Source organism: Salmo salar, chromosome ssa01 (genome assembly GCF_905237065.1).
Source record: "Salmo salar chromosome ssa01, Ssal_v3.1, whole genome shotgun sequence".
NCBI lineage: Eukaryota > Metazoa > Chordata > Actinopteri > Salmoniformes > Salmonidae > Salmo > Salmo salar.
This window is the reverse complement of record NC_059442.1, coordinates 132,158,405-132,178,870: the sequence shown is the minus strand read 5'-3', so window position 1 is coordinate 132,178,870 and position 20,466 is coordinate 132,158,405. Positions and strand designations below refer to the sequence as shown.

Below are 20,466 nucleotides of genomic sequence, written 5' to 3'. Positions count from 1 at the left end.
TAAATTCCTTAACATACATGTTGAATAAACCCCTCGCCCTTGTCCTAACAGAAAGACGAGAAGAACAGAAAATACAGTATAAATGAAGTCCATATAACGTTGAGAAATTGAATGAGAAATTATGGATTTTATTTGCTAACATTATCAATTTCACATCGCGATGCAAGAACAAACACTGCATAAAGCAAAGTCATCGAGTCAGCTCCTGATAAAATGGCACTGTTACTTAGTATATTATTATATGGAGGTATCCATTGTATTTGTGGTTCCAAGCTAACGTTCACAACTGTTAATAAATAACATGAATATTACAATGAATATTACAATATAAATGCCTTCATTTAGAATATTAACAATCTTTTATTACACATGTACAATCCCATTTCCAACTAGTCTCTCACATAAAACGGATGCACACCTTGCAGGAGTAAAACAATACAGCATGTTCCTTCTAGAGTAGGGCAGGTCAGGTAAATAAAACAAAAATGTTTTGACAAATCCTAACTTCCTGGCCTACATTCAGCTGTGTCACTCCACTCATCCCGCTGTCCGGTATGTGCACATTTATTTATTTTCTAAGTAGGAGAGGCTCTGATCAACTACAGTCAGAATTTCACATTGAAAATGTAAATGCAAGTCCATATTCACTCCATTCTGATTTGCTGGGGGGAGAATAACCATGTTGTCCTAAATGGTGAGTTGACCTACAGAATGTCCATCTAAAGAATAAACACCACAATGACCTCCACAAACGTTTCACTTCCTCTTTTACCAGCACATCTCCTGCAAAAAAGAAAAAAGACAAAGGACATGCATCACACCAATGTGTAAAACATCAATCCTAAAATAGTTCAGTGAAATTGGATTTACCAGTCTCAGACCCAGGAGTCGAGGGGTGGAGGTTTGCGCTCCACCAGGCCCACTGCAGGCCTTCCAGCCCGGATGAAGTGCTTCCTCTCTGGGATACTCTACAACAAAATGTGAGTGTGTGTTTTGTTAAATGTGAGTCACCATTGAAGAACTCCTGACCTTATGTATAGTAAGGCGTTCTGTGCGGTGTTACTGACCTGGAGAGGCTCTCTCTCCATCATGTGGCCTGGCCCATCACCCACTCTGTCCCCCTGCTCCACAGTGGAGTATCCATCTGTGGGAAAGACAGAGAGAATACACTAAACAAAGGCCATTTTACATTCAAATGACATACAAGGAATAGGCACACCCACACTTATGCTGAAGCTACAGTCTCATGGTGACCTTGATTTTTCTCCATCAGAGGCAGTGTGATGTCATCATAGCCTGACTTGCCGCTCTTGGGTTTTTTGGACATTCCACTAGTTGTTGGCTGAGAGTAAAAAAAGAGAGAACACACAGTATGCCATTAGGAACTAATTTTGTCCCATACAGTGCTCAAGTTACAAATCAATAACAGAGTTGTGTTTGTGCCACCCATTTGGACTGTGTAGTGAATGGGGAATAGAGCCTTCTACAGCATGCCATGCTATACCTTAAAGTGGCTCTTGTTCCAGCCTCCCTTGTAGAGACTGTTTCTTAGGTCCTTGTAAGCCCACACTGTCTGCAGGACATGAGATGCTGCTTTGGTCTCTCTCCCAGATTGGCTAGCAAAGAAACAACAGAATAAACCAGAGCCAGCATAAAGGAGAAAGCACAGCACTGTGGACTAAGCATCTAGCCAATTGAAACCAACACCAAAGATACTATGCTATGAAAATCTACCTTGTCTTGTTGATGGCTACCAGTTTCTGGATGGCGTGGCCCTGTATGAGACCGCGGGCGTTCTCTGGGCTGTCTGAGATGATCTCATGGATAGTGTTCAGAATGGCCACCACTGTGTCCCCTTCCAGGTTCTTGGCTGGCCTCTGCTGACCACAGGGCAGGTTACTGACCAGGTCCCTCATGGCATAACTCCCTGTGGGGAAAAGAAAATGGTCAAATCATCTATCACCTGTGTGTGTGTGTGTGTGTGTGTGTGTGTGTGTGTGTGTGTGTGTGTGTGTGTGTGTGTGTGTGTGTGTGTGTGTGTGTGTGTGTGTGTGTGTGTGTGTGTTTGTGCGCGTCTTTGTACCTATGAGGTCTTTGTTGCGGCGATCTATGGCCAGGTTGCGGAGAGCAATAGCTACAGCCCGGACCACTTTATCACCATCTGAACGCAGTAGCTCCACCAGGACAGGCAGACCTTTCTCCTTCCTCACTGTGGCCCGGATGTAACTGGACCACTTTGAGCAAAGGCACAGAGAGAGAGAGAATAATAGAAGGGTGTAATGTATGACATTTTGTAAAGTCCTATTGTGCTACTTATGATTATTAATACATACTCATACTTGTATACACATTATAGTTTTTCAACCACAATTCAATCACACTTAATCAACCCTTCACACAGAGAGCAAGAGAGAGAGACAGAGAAAGAGAAACAAACAGTCTGTTCTCCCACAGCCTCAGATCAACTGCTTCTACGATTGCCCTTCACTCACAGCCCAGTGTCTTGCAGCGAGGTTCTGCAGCGCTCCGGCTGCTGCCTCCAGGGTGTTGTGGTTCTGACTGCAAGTGAGGAGAGACAGGTACAGCCTCACAACCTCTGGCTGGTAAAGCAGCTCCAGACCTACAGAGAGAGAGAGAGAGAGAGAGGGAGGGAGGGAGTGAGGGAGGGAACGAGGGAATGAGAGAGAGAGAGAGAGAGAGTGAGAGAAGCACAGAGAACTCTCAGATACATCGGAACTGGTATGATGAGACACAGTGCTTTTATACATGTCTTACTACTCAAAAGTCGTCTTAATTCTGGCTCAAAAAACTCTTGTGGCTTATTTTTCAAATTGGCATGTTTTGTTTCTAAATGTCTGCGCAAGAGTGAAGGTTTCATTGAGTTGTGAGATACTTTTGCACATATAACACACTGTGGCTGAGGAAAGGCACTACTCCCAATATAAGGGAACCCCAAATCAATGTAGTGCTCATCATCTTTACGCCTCTTCGATGGTCCAACGTCCCTGTCTGTTGTTCAGTGCTTTCCCGGGTAAGGGGGCAGTAGCTCTTCGGCTGCATCAGATTCACAACTGTCAGTGTCCATGCTAGCTGGGCTAACAACAAATGTAAAATTACAACTTGTGTCGTTGACAGGTGCCACGTCTGTTGACTCATCCAGCTGTAACGCATAGAATTCACTGGCGTGTATGCAAAGCAGTAGTTGTTTCAAAACATCTCCCGCCATGTCACTGATGCGTCGTGAAACAGTGTTGTTTGATGAAGTCATTGTCTGTATAGTTTTCTGGGCCTTTTCCCCCAGCATTGTCCATGTCCGCGGCATTTCGAAGAATTAAGTCCTCCACAATAGTATGGGGCTTACCTGTCCTAGTCACTCGGTAGCTCACCATATAAGACACTTCTAGCCCTTCTTAGGTGTTACAATAAGCGTGTAGGACAGACTCCACACTACATGTTTACTGGGAGAAAGCCTGATCTTTCAAAGATGAAAGAATTTGGATCTGTTTGCTATGCATATAGACAGAACAAGAAAAAGTTCGACTCAAGATGTGAAAAGGGTATTTTTGTCGGGTATGATAAAAATAGTCCAGCATACCTAGTCTACTACCCAGACACTGGGAAAGTTCTTAAAAACAGATTAGTCAAGTGTGTTACAAAAGGTGTAGTCGAACACCAAACTCAGACAGATTTGGAAAACAGTGATGATCTTCATGGGGAGAGATTTGAAAACCCCATGCCGAAAGCCAAGATGGCAGATCAAAACTCAGAAGAGACACAAGATGTGCAAATTGAGACTTCAGATGGTCAGAGTCCACGCTATCCAGACAGAGCGAGGAAGAAACCCCGTACTTAAAAGACTATGAGTGTAAAGTGAAATGTGATGACCAGATACCACCTAGTGTTGACTACTGCTACAGAGTAATGTGCAATGCACCACAAACCTTCAAAGAAGCAATGATTTCACCAAAATCAGAGATTTGGGCTACTGCTATGAAGGAGGAGATGGATTCCCTTAGGGAAAATGATACATTCACATTAACCACACTGCCAGAGGGTAAAAATGCAGTGGGGGGCAGGTGGGTCTATGCGGTCAAAAACAATTCAGATGAGACTGAGACATACAAGGCAAGATATGTTGCAAAGGGGTATAGTCAAGTGGCAGGAATAGACTATAAGGAGACTTTTTCTCCAACTGCAAATATGACATCAGTACGCTGTTTGATGCAGCTAGCAGCTCAGTATGACTTAGAGTTACATCAGATGGATGTCAAAACAGCATATCTACATGCTCCTATTGACTGTGAAGTGTACATGGAGCAACCAGAGGGTTTTGAAGTCAGGTCAGATACAGGTGAGCAACTAGTCTGCAAACTGAACAAGTCACTGTACGGCCTGAAACAGTCAGGAAGGAACTGGAACAAAATGTTGCATGATCACCTTAGTGAAAATGGTTTTACACAGAACCCAGCTGATCACTGTGTTTATAACAAACAAACTGCAACAGAAAGGATCATTTTGATAATTTGGGTCGATGATCTAATTATCGCTGCTAGTGATAGTGACTCACTCACAAGTGTAAAAGAAATGTTAAGTGAAAAATTTAAGATGAAAGATCTTGTGAGGCTTGGACATTTCCTAGGCATTGATTTTACACAAAGTGAAGGGAAAATAAAGATGAACCAAACAAGGTCAACACCATGTGAACAAAAACTAAACTCAGTGATGGTAAAATAAGTATTGAATATTGTCCAACGGCAGACATGGCTGCAGATGTTTTGACTAAACCTGTAACGAAGTTCAAAAATGAAAAAATTATTGGGTTACATGTTTGGAATATAAACTGACATTTGTGAGATGAATAACTGTAAGCTAAATGTGTTGATAAAGTTAGGTTGAATACGACTTGTACAGTATAAGAGCAAGTGGGGGTGTTGGCATGTGGACTAATATGTTGTTGAGTTGTGTTCTTACACTGGTACAGTCATGCCCTATGAGAGATGTATGACTGCGCATGTGCGAAAATAAATAAAGTGTATTTTCCCCCGTTCTGGTTAAAACACCAATGATGAACATGTGTGTTTATTCCTCCGTTAAGTAAACCGGTATTCCTGTCCTGAAGATGTCAGCACCAACAGGTTAACTTTGTTAAAGCAAGGCCCCTGAACTATTTTCTGCACTATGCAATGATATGGGCAGCGACCATGTAACGCTTTTACAACATACAGAAGTGCGCTGGTTATCAAGGGGCAAAGTAATGACACATTTTTTTTTAATTCAGAGACGAGCTTAAAGTTTTCTTTACTGACCATAATTTACACTTGTCAGACCGCTTGCATGATGACGAGTTTCTCACACGACTGGCCTATCTGGGTGATGTTTTTTCTTACCTGAATGATCTGAATCTAGGATTACAGGGACTCTCCACAACTGTATTCAATGTGCGGGACAAAATTGAGGCTATGATTAAGAAGTTGGAGCTCTTTTCTGTCTGCATTAACAAGGACAACACACGTCTTTCCATCATTGTATGATTTTTTTCTGTGCAAATGAACAAGGTTAAGAACGATGTCAAATGTGATATAGCGAAGCACCTGCGTGAGCTGGGTGCGCAATTACACAGGTACTTTCCCGAAACAGATGACACAAACAACTGGATTCGTTATCCCTTTCAAGCCCTGCCTCCAGTCCACTTACCGATATCTGAACAAGAGAGCCTCATCGAAATTGCAACAAGCGGTTCTTGAGTTGAATCAGAAGCCACTGCCAGATTTCTGGATTGGGCTGCGCTCAGAGTATCCTGCCTTGGCAAATTGTGCTGTTAAGACACTGATGCCCTTTGCAACCATGTACCTATGTGAGAGTGGATTCTCGGCCCTCACTAGCATGAAAACTAAATACAGGCACAGACTGTGTGTGGAAAAAGACTGAGACTCTCTCCAATACAACCCAACATTTCAGAGTTATGTGCATCCTTTCAAGCACACCCTTCTCATTAAGCTGTGGTGAGTTATTCACAATTTTTGATGAACAAATAAGGTTTTATATGTAAGATGGCTAAGTAAAGAGCAAAATTATTGATTATTATTATATTATTATTTGTGCCCTGGTCCTATAAGAGCTCTTTGTCACTTTCCACGAGCCGGATTGTGACAAACTCACACTCATTCTTATGTTTAATAAAACAATATTTGAGAGCGCGCTGACCCTGGTGCTAGAGGAGGTACGCAGCTGGAAGTTGAATGTTTGAAGGGGTACGGGACTATAAAAAGTTTGGGAACCACTGCTCTAGAGAATATATGTAGGCTTACACAGTTAGGCTATGAAGCTCAAAATGATTATTGGCTTAGTATTTCAGAAAGACTATACAGTATAATGTACACAACATAGATAATACCCCCAATTAAAGCTCAGCCATGTTTGTGTGCGTACATTTTAGATATTCACACTGCTTTTATGTTGAAGGAATATTCTGCCTGGCAAAGGGATTTGGACTGTGCGTGATATTACATATGCATAAAGAAAACGAAATGTTTTTTCCCAACTCCAAACTTTCACGCAAAAACCCAAACTACATGTAAACATGGATCACTATTGCATTATTAACCAATGGGTGCGCTTCGGGTTCCAACTCTTATCAGCTCTCAGAGCTCTTGTCTGCTACAAACGGTACCACCACTCACCTCAACCATATTCACAGACTGTACTATTCTACTGGAGTGAGAGGCTTCCAGCTACACACACATCCCCAGCAGTCATGCTGGAGTATAGAAGGAATCGAAATACTCAGGAATTCTCTCACAGGCTGTCCTCCAGAGGCTTTCCAATGATATTCAGCGAGGTGAAGCCGAAGATGCTGATAGGCTGCCTCTGGCTGGGAGACTTACGTGCTGTCTAATCCTGACCTAGGCATGTAACCTTCTTATCACATTGATTGCAGCCGCAGGCAGGAGTGTGGGATGTCTCCACAGCCATACACACAGGTTCTGTGGAGGGTATAAGATTTTCTACATACCTGTATAATACCTGACTGGCTAGACAGTTCCATCGAGCAGTGCCCGTTCCCTGTGTCATCAGAAACCTTCTCACACAAGTTCTGGTGGGCCACGACCAAACCTTCCCTTTAAACCTAACTGGACTTCTACATCAAAAGACATCAACCATGCTCAGGGAATGATTTTGTCTGTATATGTATATTCATGTATCTGATTATGTTCCAATGCCATATTGAAGAGAGTTATATAATCTAATCAGTTATACAACTCTCTATTTTACTAAGGTATAATCTAATCAATTATACAACTCTCTATTTTACTAAGGTATAATCTAATCAGTTATACAACTCTCTTTTTTTACTAAGGTATAATCGAATCAGTTATACAACTCTCTATTTTACTAAGGTATAATCTAATCAATTATACAACTCTCTATTTTACTAAGGTATAATCTAATCAGTTATACAACTCTCTATTTTACTAAGGTATAATCTAATCAGTTATACAACTCTCGATTTTACTAAGGTATAATCTAATCAATTATACAACTCTCTATTTTACTAAGGTATAATCTAATCAGTTATACAACTCTCTATTTTACTAAGGTATAATCTAATCAGTTATACAACTCTCTATTTTACTAAGGTATAATCTAATCAGTTATACAACTCTCTTTTTTACTAAGGTATAATCTTCTGTTGGAACTTTTGAATGTCATTGACTAGTTTAGAATCCTGTCAATAGTCTGCGATATTACACATGATTTTTGACATAAAAAAGGCAGCTATAGTGCCTTATCCTCACATTGTGACACAAAATACATTCAATCGTCCCTTCATTTGATGCTGAATATAGGCTCTACTAGCTGTCTACACTGCTCCATCTCAAACACAGAAGTACAGTATTCACAATATACGTCTCTTGAGTTGCCACAGTAATCCCACCAAGCTATTCCATATTATATTGTACTCATACAGTAACTGACACATGGTACGTTTGTACGGACCGTGTAGTTCCGCCAAAACATTCAGACAACCTATTGTTACAACCTATTGTTATGTCTGAATGTTTCCAATACAATCCAACCACTTCTTGTTGACAGTACAACACATTGGAAACTATACTACATCATGCACAAATACCCTTTCCAAATGCCTCATGCCTAGGTTAAGGCTTTGTACAATGTAGGTCTTTGGAATGCGTCGTGACGTTACATAAATGCATGTCTTGAATCTTGACCAATCCACAGATCACTAAAGATGTTCCATACCTTTCATTGGTTCTGTGCGTTTGGGTAAATCCAGAGTACCATATTTTTTATCACTTGGTCCATTTCTCCAGCCTAGACGAAACACACACACACACACACGCGCAACCACACACACACACACACACACACGCACACACACACACACACACACACACACACACACACACACACACACACACACACACACACACACACACACACACACACACACACACACACACACACACACACACACACAATAAATAGGAAAGATCAAAACATGGAAAGTGTATAGAGACATGGAATGTGTAGAAATCTTTTCTGACGATGAGTCAGAAAACCCTAGGTCTTCCATTGGAGCTCAAGTCTAGAGGCAGACAACAGGGCAAGCAAGCACAGAGGTCCTGGTTTCTCATAGTTGACAGAACATTATTATGGATTTTCAGATTGTCAAATATCATTCATTCAGACAGACTTACTTTGACTGAACCACTCCTCTATTGAATGGGGATGGAAGGAAACAAAACAAAAGATAAATAAGGAAGACATTAGTATAGCAACACAGAGTACACACCAGAAATCCCACAATTCTACTACATATTATGTGTTGTGCAAACTGCTTGACAACCATTCATATAGCGCCATCATGAGGTCAGATTCAACTCACCCTTCGGCTTCTTCCCTCCAAAACAGTCTGCCTCCTTCTTTTTCTTCTGGTTCCCTCCTAACCCTGGCACCTGATTGGCCACGGCTTCCTGAAATCTCTCCGCCCCCGGCACATCTTTGTGGACGTGGTAGGAGAGGTTTCTCAGGATGCAGACACAGTTCTCTACCGACTGAGAGAGAGGAGGATAAACAACACAAAGATGCTCATCACAGACAGCAGATGTAGAATACTTTTGGTTAATGTACTGATTCGCATTCCGGCTATAGTGTTTTCGTTGGGATTTACACGTGCTCAACTGTGTCTGCGTTCACCTTATTGTCGGTCTCCTTGTGTGCGACAGCTGACTGAAGGGCATGGAGGAGTGCGTCCACCAGCCCCTCACACTCCCTCAGTCTCTGGCGAGCCTCTGCCCCATCTGAGCTCACGTTCCTGAGGGAGCACAGCTCTATTAGTGGGGCGGATTAAGTTAGCATAACACCGCTATCAGTATCTCATTTACCATGACGTCCAATTTAGAAACGTCCAATTTAGAAACGTCCAATTTAGGGAGCAATGAACCCTGAAATAGTTATTGTGTAAGGTTCCATTATCTTTTCATCTATGTAGCTGCTATACTTTGCCTGAGACATCCTGAGGTGTTCTTGAACACAGTGGTCCACTCTGTCTCCTGGGGTCTGGAGTGCTCAGTAGGGTCTCTCCTCCAGCCAGAGTGGGGGATGATGACCTCATCAGTCAGCGTCTGGAGCCCGTGGTTGATGATCATCATCTTCAGAGGCTCATGGGAGGAGAGGTTCCACAGGGTCCCTATAGGTAAAAAGTATACGCGATTTGTCCGAATGCTAAACAGAAGGTGTTTGGGTAATCAGGGTGAATCTTTTGTCATAGGCTCATTGTACCTGTGACCAGCTCTCTGACCTCCATGTTACTGGACTTTCTCAGCAGTCTGACCAGGGCCGGGATGCCGTCACAGTTCTTGATGGCCACCTTGTTGTGGTGGTCTTTCCCGTAGGAGATGTTCCTCAGGGCTCCACAGGCCTTGCGGTGGACCTCGGCTTTAGGGTGGTCCAGGAGGCCCACCAGTACTGGAACCCCCTTCAGCTGTCTGACGTCCTGCTTTATGTGGTCGTTCTCGTAGCACAGGTGCTGCAAGTAGGCGGCGGCGTTGGACTTGACCGGGTCCATGGGGTGGCTGAGCATGGTGATGACCTCCTTCAGGTTGGGGTCCCTCCAGCGGGGGTCCTTACGGATGCTGTCCAGGCTGACCATGCTGCAGCGCTTGTGGGGGAACTGTAGCATCTGGGCCCTGGACATGGCCTGGAAGAAGGAGGTGGGGTCCCCATCCACCTGGGACATGAGGGCCTCCTCGTATCCCCCTCTGGAGAAATATAGATGGAAGGAGGGGTTAAGTGGGGAGGGGGGGCTGAGACAAGGACAAGAGATGGGCCTATATGTAGAGACAGACAGAATTCACAGAAAGCACAGAAAGCAATTAGATGTTGTTTGCTGAACAGTCGCCGTTATTGTCTCTTGTATGTTCTCTGAAAAGTTGTGCAAACAGATATTTTATCTCGACAGCTTGAGTTCCAGATAGATGGCGAGAAAGAGAGTGAGCAGAAGACAGGCGGGGAAGCGATAGAGCGCCAGATAGTTAAGTATCGTCTGTAAACAGCTCACTGACAGCTTACAAGCTGAGGAAAGTGCTGCTGTCAGTCAGTGACACAGGTGTAACCTTCTTATTTATTGACTGGTGGCCTCCCCTGATTGTTACCACCTGCTCCTAAACTGCTGGCCATCTGTCTCGCCCCATCACATGGACTACAGCAGATAGAAGCTCCCACTGAGGCTCACTATTATGGAACACAATATATGGAAATCCACTCATGCAGTTTCAAGCCATACTGAGCTGTGTTGAGTCGTATAGTATAATTTTCTAGTCTCCTCTTTTTTTTTCTTTTTTTTAAATGTGTTCATAAGCTACGTAATCAGATTTTGAGGGTCGGTGTATGATGAAGTGTACTCTCCAGTGTTATCTCTTCACTGAAAACAGCATTTATGTGGTGAATGAAGATAATGATAGTGTATAGGACTGTTCTATTGGTCAGTAGCAAACAATACACAGAATGTGTCTTCCTTTTCAAATGACTACCTACACACAGCAAAAATCGATGCCCTGTCTTGAGAAAGCATTAGCCTTTGTCAAGGGTAAACTAATTTACAGAGAGGTTATTGATATTTGCGCGCCACACATTAAATGTCCTTTTACTACTGTCCATTCTCTGAATGTAAATAACTCATTTTAATGGGAATAAAGGACTTGAATTTGAATCAATGGATTCCATCACCTACCATAGAGCTGAGATAACATGGTCACCAGTCTTTTTAGCTTGGGTATGCTGCTAGAGAGTTCTACTGTCATGCATGTGCCGAACTAGCTAGCCCATATCCTAACCTGGTTCTGGAAGGCTCCATCAGGAGCTCCATGGTAGTGATGGGTCTGAGATAGTGGATTCCCCCCAGGGTGGCGTAGCTGGAGGTGGGGTAGTCAGCCTTTACATCCTGGGCGTCCCCTGGTAGTTCCCCCTCGGTCTGGTTAGTCAGGCACACCTGGCCGTAGTTGTCCCTGGGTAGGGGCAGGGTGTAGTGGCCTCCGGGCTGGGTCTGGTAGTTCCTGGAGGGCCAGTAGGTGTGGAGGGAGCTGTGGTGGACACCTCCTCGAGACAGGCTGCCATACCCAGAACACATATCACTTCCAAGGCCAGGAAAGGGAGGGTCAGGGAGGGTGTAGATGTTTTTCTGCCTCTCAGGGATCTCTGTGTTGGGATCACGGTCGGTGTTGTTGTAGGGAGGGGGGAGAGTGGTGATGGTAGCAGTGGTTGTGATAAGGGGGGTGAGGGACTCAGAGGAGTGTTGGACGTTGGTCAGGGGGGCTGGGCTGCAGAGATGGGTTGTCTGGACACATGGGAACCTGGGAAACCGGGGGAAGCTGGGGGGTGGGTGTGTCTGGGGTGTTCGGAGTGTCTGCCTGGTCATTCGCCAGTTCCACAGCCTTGGGGTCCTGTAGAGAGGAAGGCATATGGTTCATTTCAATACACCAGTCAGACTGCCCCAATGGTGGGATCTAATATTCCATCTCCATCACAGCCTCAGCCACGTCTATGAGACGCCATCCTAAAGCTGCACTCACTGCCTCAAATAAACACAACCACGTTTATCAATACTACCACCAAATCTACTACAAACTTTTTTCCCCCCAACAGCAGAGAGCACAAAATGGCACAGTTTGATAAACATTTAACCCTGCATTAAACAAACCAAAAAATCCCCCACAAGCTCTCGTCTTACAGGAATTATCCATCATTTTTATTACAACAGATTCCTGGCTTTGAAGTAGGCGAGTAGATAATTAATTCTGCTTGGCTGCCAGTGAATAATGTATTTCCCCAGTTGGAAATTAGTTTAGATTGGACTGTGATGAAACAAGCTGAGGTCCAGCTACTGTTGAGTACTAGAGTAAATTGCAGGAAATTAAAATGGTCTGTTTGATGGAAGTGGATTTTGATGTTAACAGTTTCACAACCACCAAGACCAACATGCAATCTGTGTTTTTATCTTGCACAACTATGAATATGATGTAAATACGCATGACGTTAGATGACTCAAATAGTCTGATGAATAATATTGTGGAAATTCTACACTAGGATAAGCTTTGTGGCATTCTCTGGCCCTGAGATACAATAGTGTTAGCTGCTACTTCCCCAAGGGAAATTCTGGCAGCTTGGCACAATACAGCCTTCAGTTCAAAAAGCTGTCTGAGAGGCCTTTAGATTTACATTCTGTTGAATGGCAATTTGTTTCTGGTGGATGGTTCAGATTAAAAACACATCATGGTTCACCACAGCTGCAGATGTATTACACTGTATAGTTAATGTTTCCCATTGTTCTGACATCAATCATAATGCACAGGGATGGTGTTTTATTGGAGATATAATGGAGGATTAATCCATGCTTCGGATTCCAGTAGATAATGATTACAGTGTGATCCTGGGAGAGATGTACTGTAGAGATCAACTGGCTGAGCTTAGACGATGACTGATTGCTAAATGAAGTAAATAGTCCATAGGGGATCAGTATATTGAAGAGTGGGAACCTCTGTGTGTTGTGGTGCCTCTGTCTCTGCAGTGGAGCTGCCATTGGTGGAGGTGACAACAGAGGAGTTGGAGGTGGGTGTGTTCAGGTCATCGTCTGCAGGCTCCACATGTGATTCCTTGGTCTCCAGGGTTATAGCCGACAGAGACGAGGGCCCCTCAGGGATCTGCTCCTACACAACAGAGGAACGAGTTGGATACACACTCCTACGCAGCAGGCAAGCACATAGCACAGGGTAGAGGGTTGGAGACATATCCGACTGCAGACCAAGTGCAGGGTCGAGAGTTTGATACACAGCAAAGGGAAGAGATTTAGTTAGACATCCTAAGCTTAGGAGAGAACGTTTCGCAGAGAAAGAGAGTGAGCGAGTGAGAAAGCGAGAGAGAGAGAGAGAGAGAAAGAGTGAGAGGACAGGTAGATAGCGAGAAAGCAAGAGAGAGAGACGGAGCTAGAGAGAGAGAGAGCAAGAGCAGGAGAAGGAGATTGAGCGAAAGAGAAGAGGGAGAGAGGGAGAGAGCGAGAGAGAGCAAGAGAGAGAGGAGAGGGAGATAGAGAGCGAAAGAGAAGGAGAGGGAGAGTGCCCAGTATCCTTTGTAAAGAGGGAGAAATAAATGCAAACTAAAGGTGACAGGCCGGTGAGAGGAAGAGAGGTTATTATCTAAATGTGAGAATGAGCTCCACCTGTTTAATAAAATCAGCGTCTGTTTGACCTCTCTTGAGGCCCTCTCACCCCGTTGACCAATCTGCTGCTGCCATTCTGCTGACCTTTCACTTCCCCTGCTGACTGCTCGCATATTGTTCATTTTTAAGCCCTCTCTTTCAAACACCCCTCACTGTATAGTGTAAGACACAAAGCTATTCAGCCTTTCCATACTGATGTGCGGCCATGTGTGGAGAATGGCAAAGAGGAGAGCAGGCTGTTGTAATTGTGGAGGTTCAGGTGCTGAGAGACTTGATTTGTTAAAAGAGTAATGATGCCATTATGTGGATGAATGAGGAGGAATGGTTTGGCATAAGTACTGAGATATAACACTGTCCTGTCTTTAATCAGCCCTCTCCAGCAGCTTGCCTGAGACACACAGTCATTTACTGATTTATGCTTATTTATTTAAGTTAACTTGTTGTTTTCCTCAAAGGATTGCATTTCCCCAAACTAGGAATCTATTGAATATAAAACATAAACAACTTCAAATGGATCTATAAAGAGACTAAAGAGGCATAAAATATGAACAAAATTACCCATTATTAATGTGTTCAGACACGGAAGATTCTGTTTTGATCACATACTAATACCCAAGGTTGTCTGGATCTGAGATCTTATTCAATATGCTAATGAGCAGAACTCCATTCACCATAAGGGAGAATATTGATTTATGTGCCAATATCTCTTGCAAGCCAGCAGATAATCTGACATAAAATGCATTGCATCATATCTCACCGTTCTAAATGAAAGTGCTCTCAATCTTACTGTGCAGGAACAAATGAAAATATCAGGTTTGCCTGTTAGGGCTCGATTCAATGATGATAAAGGTGATATTTCCAATTGAGATGACATATGCAGGGTTTTACCATGAATGCATTCTCTACGAACATGGGAACATTGCCTTTCAATTCCAATCTCGCTATAGTGCTGAACTTCTGCGATATGGATTTAATCGAGCCCTTACAGAAACATACTGTAAATAAATGTGAATTCAACAGTATTCCAACATACTGTAGATAAAAGTGAATTCAACAGTATTCCAACATACTGTAGATAAAAGTAAATTCAACAGTATTCCAACATACTGTACATACAAGTGAATTCAACAGTATTCCAACATACTGTACATACAAGTGAATTCAACAGTATTCCAACATACTGTACATACAAGTGAATTCAACAGTATTCCAACATACTGTACATACAAGTGAATTCAACAGTATTCCAACATACTGTAGATAAAAGTAAATTCAACAGTATTCCAACATACTGTACATACAAGTGAATTCAACAGTATTCCAACATACTGTAGATAAAAGTGAATTCAACAGTATTCCAACATACTGTACATACAAGTGAATTCAACAGTATTCCAACATACTGTAGATAAAAGTAAATTCAACAGTATTCCAACATACTGTACATACAAGTGAATTCAACAGTATTCCAACATACTGTACATACAAGTGAATTCAACAGTATCCCAACTTCAACGAATCTAAGGTAAATAGTAGGGGGCTGCATGTAAAATAGTCCTCAGAATCTGCAGTTATAAAACTCATTCATGTGATGGGAGAGCTGATTCACTCGCAGCCTCCATTTCCCAAACATATTGTCCTCATCTTCATGCCAATAAATCTGTCATAGAGAGAATGAAGGAGAGATGAAAGCCCCATGGTGGACACACAGCAGAGAGAGAGAGACAGAGATAGAGCGAGAGAGAGAGAGAGAGAGAGAGAGAGAATGCAGTCTTAAACAGCCCTGGAGGGATAAATGATTGGAGGTATTGTAAAGCAGAGATAAATAAATAAATCACTAGCTGGCTAAAGGCAGGGTATCTCTGTTCTCTAAGGAAGGCTTGATGGAGGGATTGAGAGATGGCAATAGGGTTTGATAGAGGCAAAGAGGGATGTATAGTGAGGTTAGGGACTGTGAGAAATTCCCACCTGGCCCTGTTTTTAGATTAGCCTTTCAACAGATCCAGAGCCTTCCAACACTGTTCCTCCATCACATCAACCAACTATCCTCATATGTCTACAGACTGTATTTGCTGCTGTTTACAAATGAGATGCAGGAGATAGATGTTAGAGGCACTGAAGCAGGGGACAAAGTGACACGATTAGAGTCTTGTTCCAGCCAACTGTCAAATCAAGGCTGACTGCACCACATTATAGTGGAAAGGCCAACAGTCTGATCTTCTGCTGAGTGAGTTCAGATTTAGTGGCCGGCTCAAGGGCACTCCAGACGCCACATTTAATACTTGTCACAAGCTCATTACGATAGACGAATCATGCAGGGGAGGGAGAAAATGCATGCCCTCTATCTCAATATTAATGTAGCTCAGAGGAGAAGCTGCGACCCTGTTGGAATTACCACTGACAATGCAGTCAATTTGTCTTCGTCAGATAGAGGAGAGAGAAATGTGTATCGCTCCAGTACTTGATGTGAAGTGACTGTGTGCACAACATTGCGGTAAACACCAAGCAATAATGTGTCACAATAGACCCCCTCCCAGGGTTCCGAATTAGAGGGGCACGAAGTTGACTTGTTTTTGTTTGGTTGTCAAGACTTGGGAGGAAAACATTCTCCGTCCACATTACCCAAACACAGCATTATCCAGCCACAGCAGCCTGAGAGAGCCACTGCAGAGCAGCTAGGCATTACAGCATGATGACATCAGGATATCCCATCTCATTCACCGCTGTGCCAAGACTCATTTCCATTGAGAATGAGGCCACCGCTCGTCCCTCGTCTTTGTCCGTGCAGGATGCAGGATGCAACAAACAGTTCAATACTGCGTGGGTATATTTGATGTAATTCTAACTTCCAGTGGCTAGCTGGCGGTGTGCTGGGTGATAAAAACGTATGCAGCAGCAGCAGCACATTCCCCTGTGGGTGGTTATCACTCAGCCTCCTCTCATAATGTTATCATGATTGACAGCCTCTCCATATGTCCTGCAGCATACACACTGAACAGAGGCGTTAAGAGCATGTCCCTGAGCACACACAAGTAGACTGCAACACACTGATCTGAGGGGAGAAAAGAACGCTTTCCCCTTCGTACTACGAGAGAAGCCTATAGCTTACCGAATAGAACAGAATACAGAACAGCTGTGGACTGGGCTCCTGTAGGAAAAGCGTCGGCGGGAAAAGAGGGAGGGTAGTGAAGAGAAAACAAATACTAAATCAAAACACTTACCTCTTTCACCTCTGCAGGCATTGCCAAATCCCTTTGATTAGCTTTCCTACCAAATGATGGACAGAATCCTTCCCCAGTGAGAAGAGAGCACCGCGTCTGTTCCCCTCCTCCTGCTGTTTTCTCCCCTGACTTTTCCCTTTCCCTGCGAGCATGGAGGCAGTTCAGACATGAGCAGCCATCCTTCCTCCCGGGCTCTCACTAACGCACGTACGGGCACGCAGGCACATACACACACGCCCTCTCTCTCTCTCTCTCACACACACGCACACACTCACACACACTCTCTCACATATTCACACAGTGATCTCAGATTGATTCTGCACTCCCTCCCATGAAAGAGATGCTGAATCAACAACAAAAAACAGGCAATCTCATCATTACACACCCCTCTCTGCTGTCATACAAACAGCTGCATCCAAGGTTAGCAGCAAGATGTTGGTTAAATCAAACGAAAACAAATACTGCTGAACCCTATAAGAAAAGAGGTGAGTATATCCAGTTAGTGGAAAGCAAGCTGTGTGCTTTCTCCCCAGGAGCCTGCTTCTCTCACTCACTCACACACACACACAGTTCCCTCTGGGCTGGCAAACAGATGCAGCTGGAGCAGGAAGAAGGCTGCTCTAGCCCAGCCCTGTCACCCATGTGCAGGACAGAGGGAGGGACGGATGGAAAAAGGGGATGGAGGGAGAGAAGGATGGAGGGATGGAGGAGAGGAAGGCAAAGGGTGCAGCAGACAAAGAGAGGCTACCCTGCGTACTGCGATAACAGCCTCGAGTGAAACTAGATATTTGCATGCAATTAAATTAGACAACATTACATTTTAATATTAAACCCAGTCATCTAAAGAGGCACTAACGTCTCATTATTACCCTATAGTGATCTGTGAAAACACCCTTGAGTGATGTAAGCTCCTACTCATGCTCTGTGAATTGCAAATCCAAAACAGAAAGCAAGACATAGTGAAAAAAGAGACAAATAGTCGACTAAATGGTGATAGTCTAATGAGCACTTGCTCAAAATGTTTACCATTGATTTGAATCTTACAGTAATAGTATGGCTTATGAATGACAGTTTCAAAACATACAGATGAAAATACAATGGGGACAGCGAGCAATGCACAGCATGTCCATGCATCCCACACAGAAGCACTGCATGTATGGTATGTACAGTACATTGTACAGTACAGTAGGGGGATCACGCGCTCAAATGGACACGCATTCTGTCATGCTCAGCGTTACATTCCTTCACATCCATTCATTCCCACTTTCTCTCTATCACACAGACACATTCCCTTTCATCTGTTCTAAACCCTCCTCCCTCCCCCCACTGCCCCCAGCCACCTCTATGAAAGTCTGACGTGACCGAGGCTAATTCATTAGCAGAATTAACAAGGAGGACCCGCGGGCTTCACAGCCCAGCTAGTTTAATGAGCAGAGCAGTTAACATCTAAGGACAGCTAAAATACACAATTATAAGATGCGCTTGTAACCAATGAGATTCAAGTGAATTGGTATATTGCTGTTGACACAGCAGCAGCGTAGTCCAACTAAATTGAGCCACATCTGGAAATACCAATAAAGGTCAACAGTGAGCCGTAACATGGGACAATGATCTATATGCAGTCGTTGGTGTTAACCAGTGGTTACCAATCTTTTTGGGTTACTGTACCACCAACTGAAGATTGCTCTGCCCGGAGTACCTCTGAAGTATCCCTTCATGTGCGTTTTACCAGTAAGCCTATGGTCTCATGAGTCTTCTCATGTACCCCCTAGTACCCCCTGGTTGGGAAACACTGTTGTAGGCTATGGCAGGACCAGGCAACAAAAAATAAGAAAGGGTAATATATCTAGGACTTGAGAGAACCCACTGGGCACAGACGTCAATTCAATGTTTATTCCACGCTGGTTCAACGTCATTTCATTTAAAACGGCGTGGATACAATGTTGATTCAATCAGTGTGTGCCAAGTGGGAAGGAGGGTTTCCCAGAGTGGAGCCAGTAAGCTTGAGAGCCTCTCCGCTCCGACTACTAATAATACTGTGCCTGACGTGCTGTCTTCCAGTTAGCAGTACCTGCAAATCAGAATAATCCACAGAAAAACAGGAAAGAGGAACTTCAGGAAAGGAAATTCCCCTGAAGCAGACAGTCCAACAAAGGGCCGAGTGAATGTTGAAGTTCTATAGATAATATATGAGATACAAGTCTCTTTGAATCGTGATCAATAATGGATGTAAACCAGGGCGCCCCAGAGAGCTGAACTACACAAGGTGTTATGATTTATACTGAGCCTTCCTGTCAGGTGTCACCACAGGAAATGCTTCATCATAAACAGCCCAGGGAGGAAACGAAACGCTTCAGTGGCACGGGAATCTGGACCTGGCAATCAAAAAGGCACTGATGACCCTGATGGATGGGGCATATCAATTAGGAGTGTGTGTGTGTGTGTGTGTGTGTGTGTGTGTGTGTGTGTGTGTGTGTGTGTGTGTGTGTGTGTGTGTGTGTGTGTGTGTGTGTGTGTGTGTGTGTGTGATTGTGTGCGTGAGTGTGCATGCATGCGTGCGTCTGATATAACTGTATCATCATTGGTCAAACATAACCACAACATTCTGACACCAGAATCTGCTCCACTTCACATACTCAACGAACCACAAACCCTCCTCTTCACAGCAGCCTTCCTCATTATCATTTTACCCCAGGCTACAGAAACCGAGAGGAGAGAGAGGGAGGGAGAGATGGGGGGGTAAGAGAGAGAGGGGGGGAGATAGAGGGAGTGGGTGAGAGATGGAGAAAGAGAGGAAGGGAGGGAAACAGAGTATTAAAACTACATCAGAACCAGCAGCTCAGAGGTCTGCAACTGGGCCAAAGTTAAAAACACACATGAACAGAACGCCAAGATGAATATTTGATCAATGGCCTTTAAAGCGGTCCCATCGCTAGACTTCAGACAGTGGAAGTGTCATGATTCCTACAAGCTTGTTGAAGATCAAAAGAGCTGGTTCAGACTGAATAGACACAGTAGGGTCACGGTTGTAGAGGGCACCGTTTCATAAAGAATGGGGGGGGTCAATCCAGGAGGAGAGAGAGAAGAAAAGGAAGATGAAAGGATGCACAGAGTCTGAAGAACGGTAGAATTTTACAGATATGTCAAATGAAGGGTGGAAAAACATCAGTCATTAGTGAGACAATAAGCTATTTATTATGTGATCTAACCTGAAGAGATGAATGGTCATGAATAGTGCATTGTTTGGGACTAAATACATGTTCTGTGATGTCACACGGTACTGTGATAAATGGAATGAGAGAAAAGACCAGTGCCAACTGCAGAACCATAGAAACTGAAATATTACAGCAGGGAGGGGCTACTGTTAACCAAGGCTGTTCCGTCTTTTCGTGTATTCTGAGTACCTAACCGCTGTGTAAGCGGTTGTTGATGTTCTCAGTACGTCTCACCACAGCCCTGCAGTTCTGGAATAATGTCTCAATCTCTCTGTGTCTATGGCAACGATCACTG

At 43.8% G+C, this 20,466-nt stretch overlaps 1 protein-coding gene across 1 annotated transcript; it reads right to left on the bottom strand.

Moving 5' to 3' along the window:
* Positions 1-107: 107 nt before the first annotated feature.
* LOC106563309 (armadillo repeat protein deleted in velo-cardio-facial syndrome) lies at positions 108-17,581 on the bottom strand. Its single transcript, XM_045689711.1, has 17 exons — positions 16,957-17,581; positions 13,056-13,226; positions 11,358-11,963; positions 9,805-10,283; positions 9,529-9,712; positions 9,220-9,337; positions 8,909-9,077; positions 8,721-8,738; positions 8,263-8,334; positions 2,493-2,620; positions 2,084-2,234; positions 1,735-1,927; positions 1,505-1,616; positions 1,255-1,342; positions 1,068-1,144; positions 871-968; positions 108-783 (listed from the first exon to the last, which is right to left on the bottom strand). The coding sequence occupies exons 2-16, from the start codon at positions 13,097-13,099 to the stop codon at positions 876-878; spliced, it is 2,532 nt and encodes an 843-aa protein (XP_045545667.1). The 5' UTR covers positions 13,100-13,226; positions 16,957-17,581; the 3' UTR covers positions 108-783; positions 871-875.
* Positions 17,582-20,466: the final 2,885 nt, after the last annotated feature.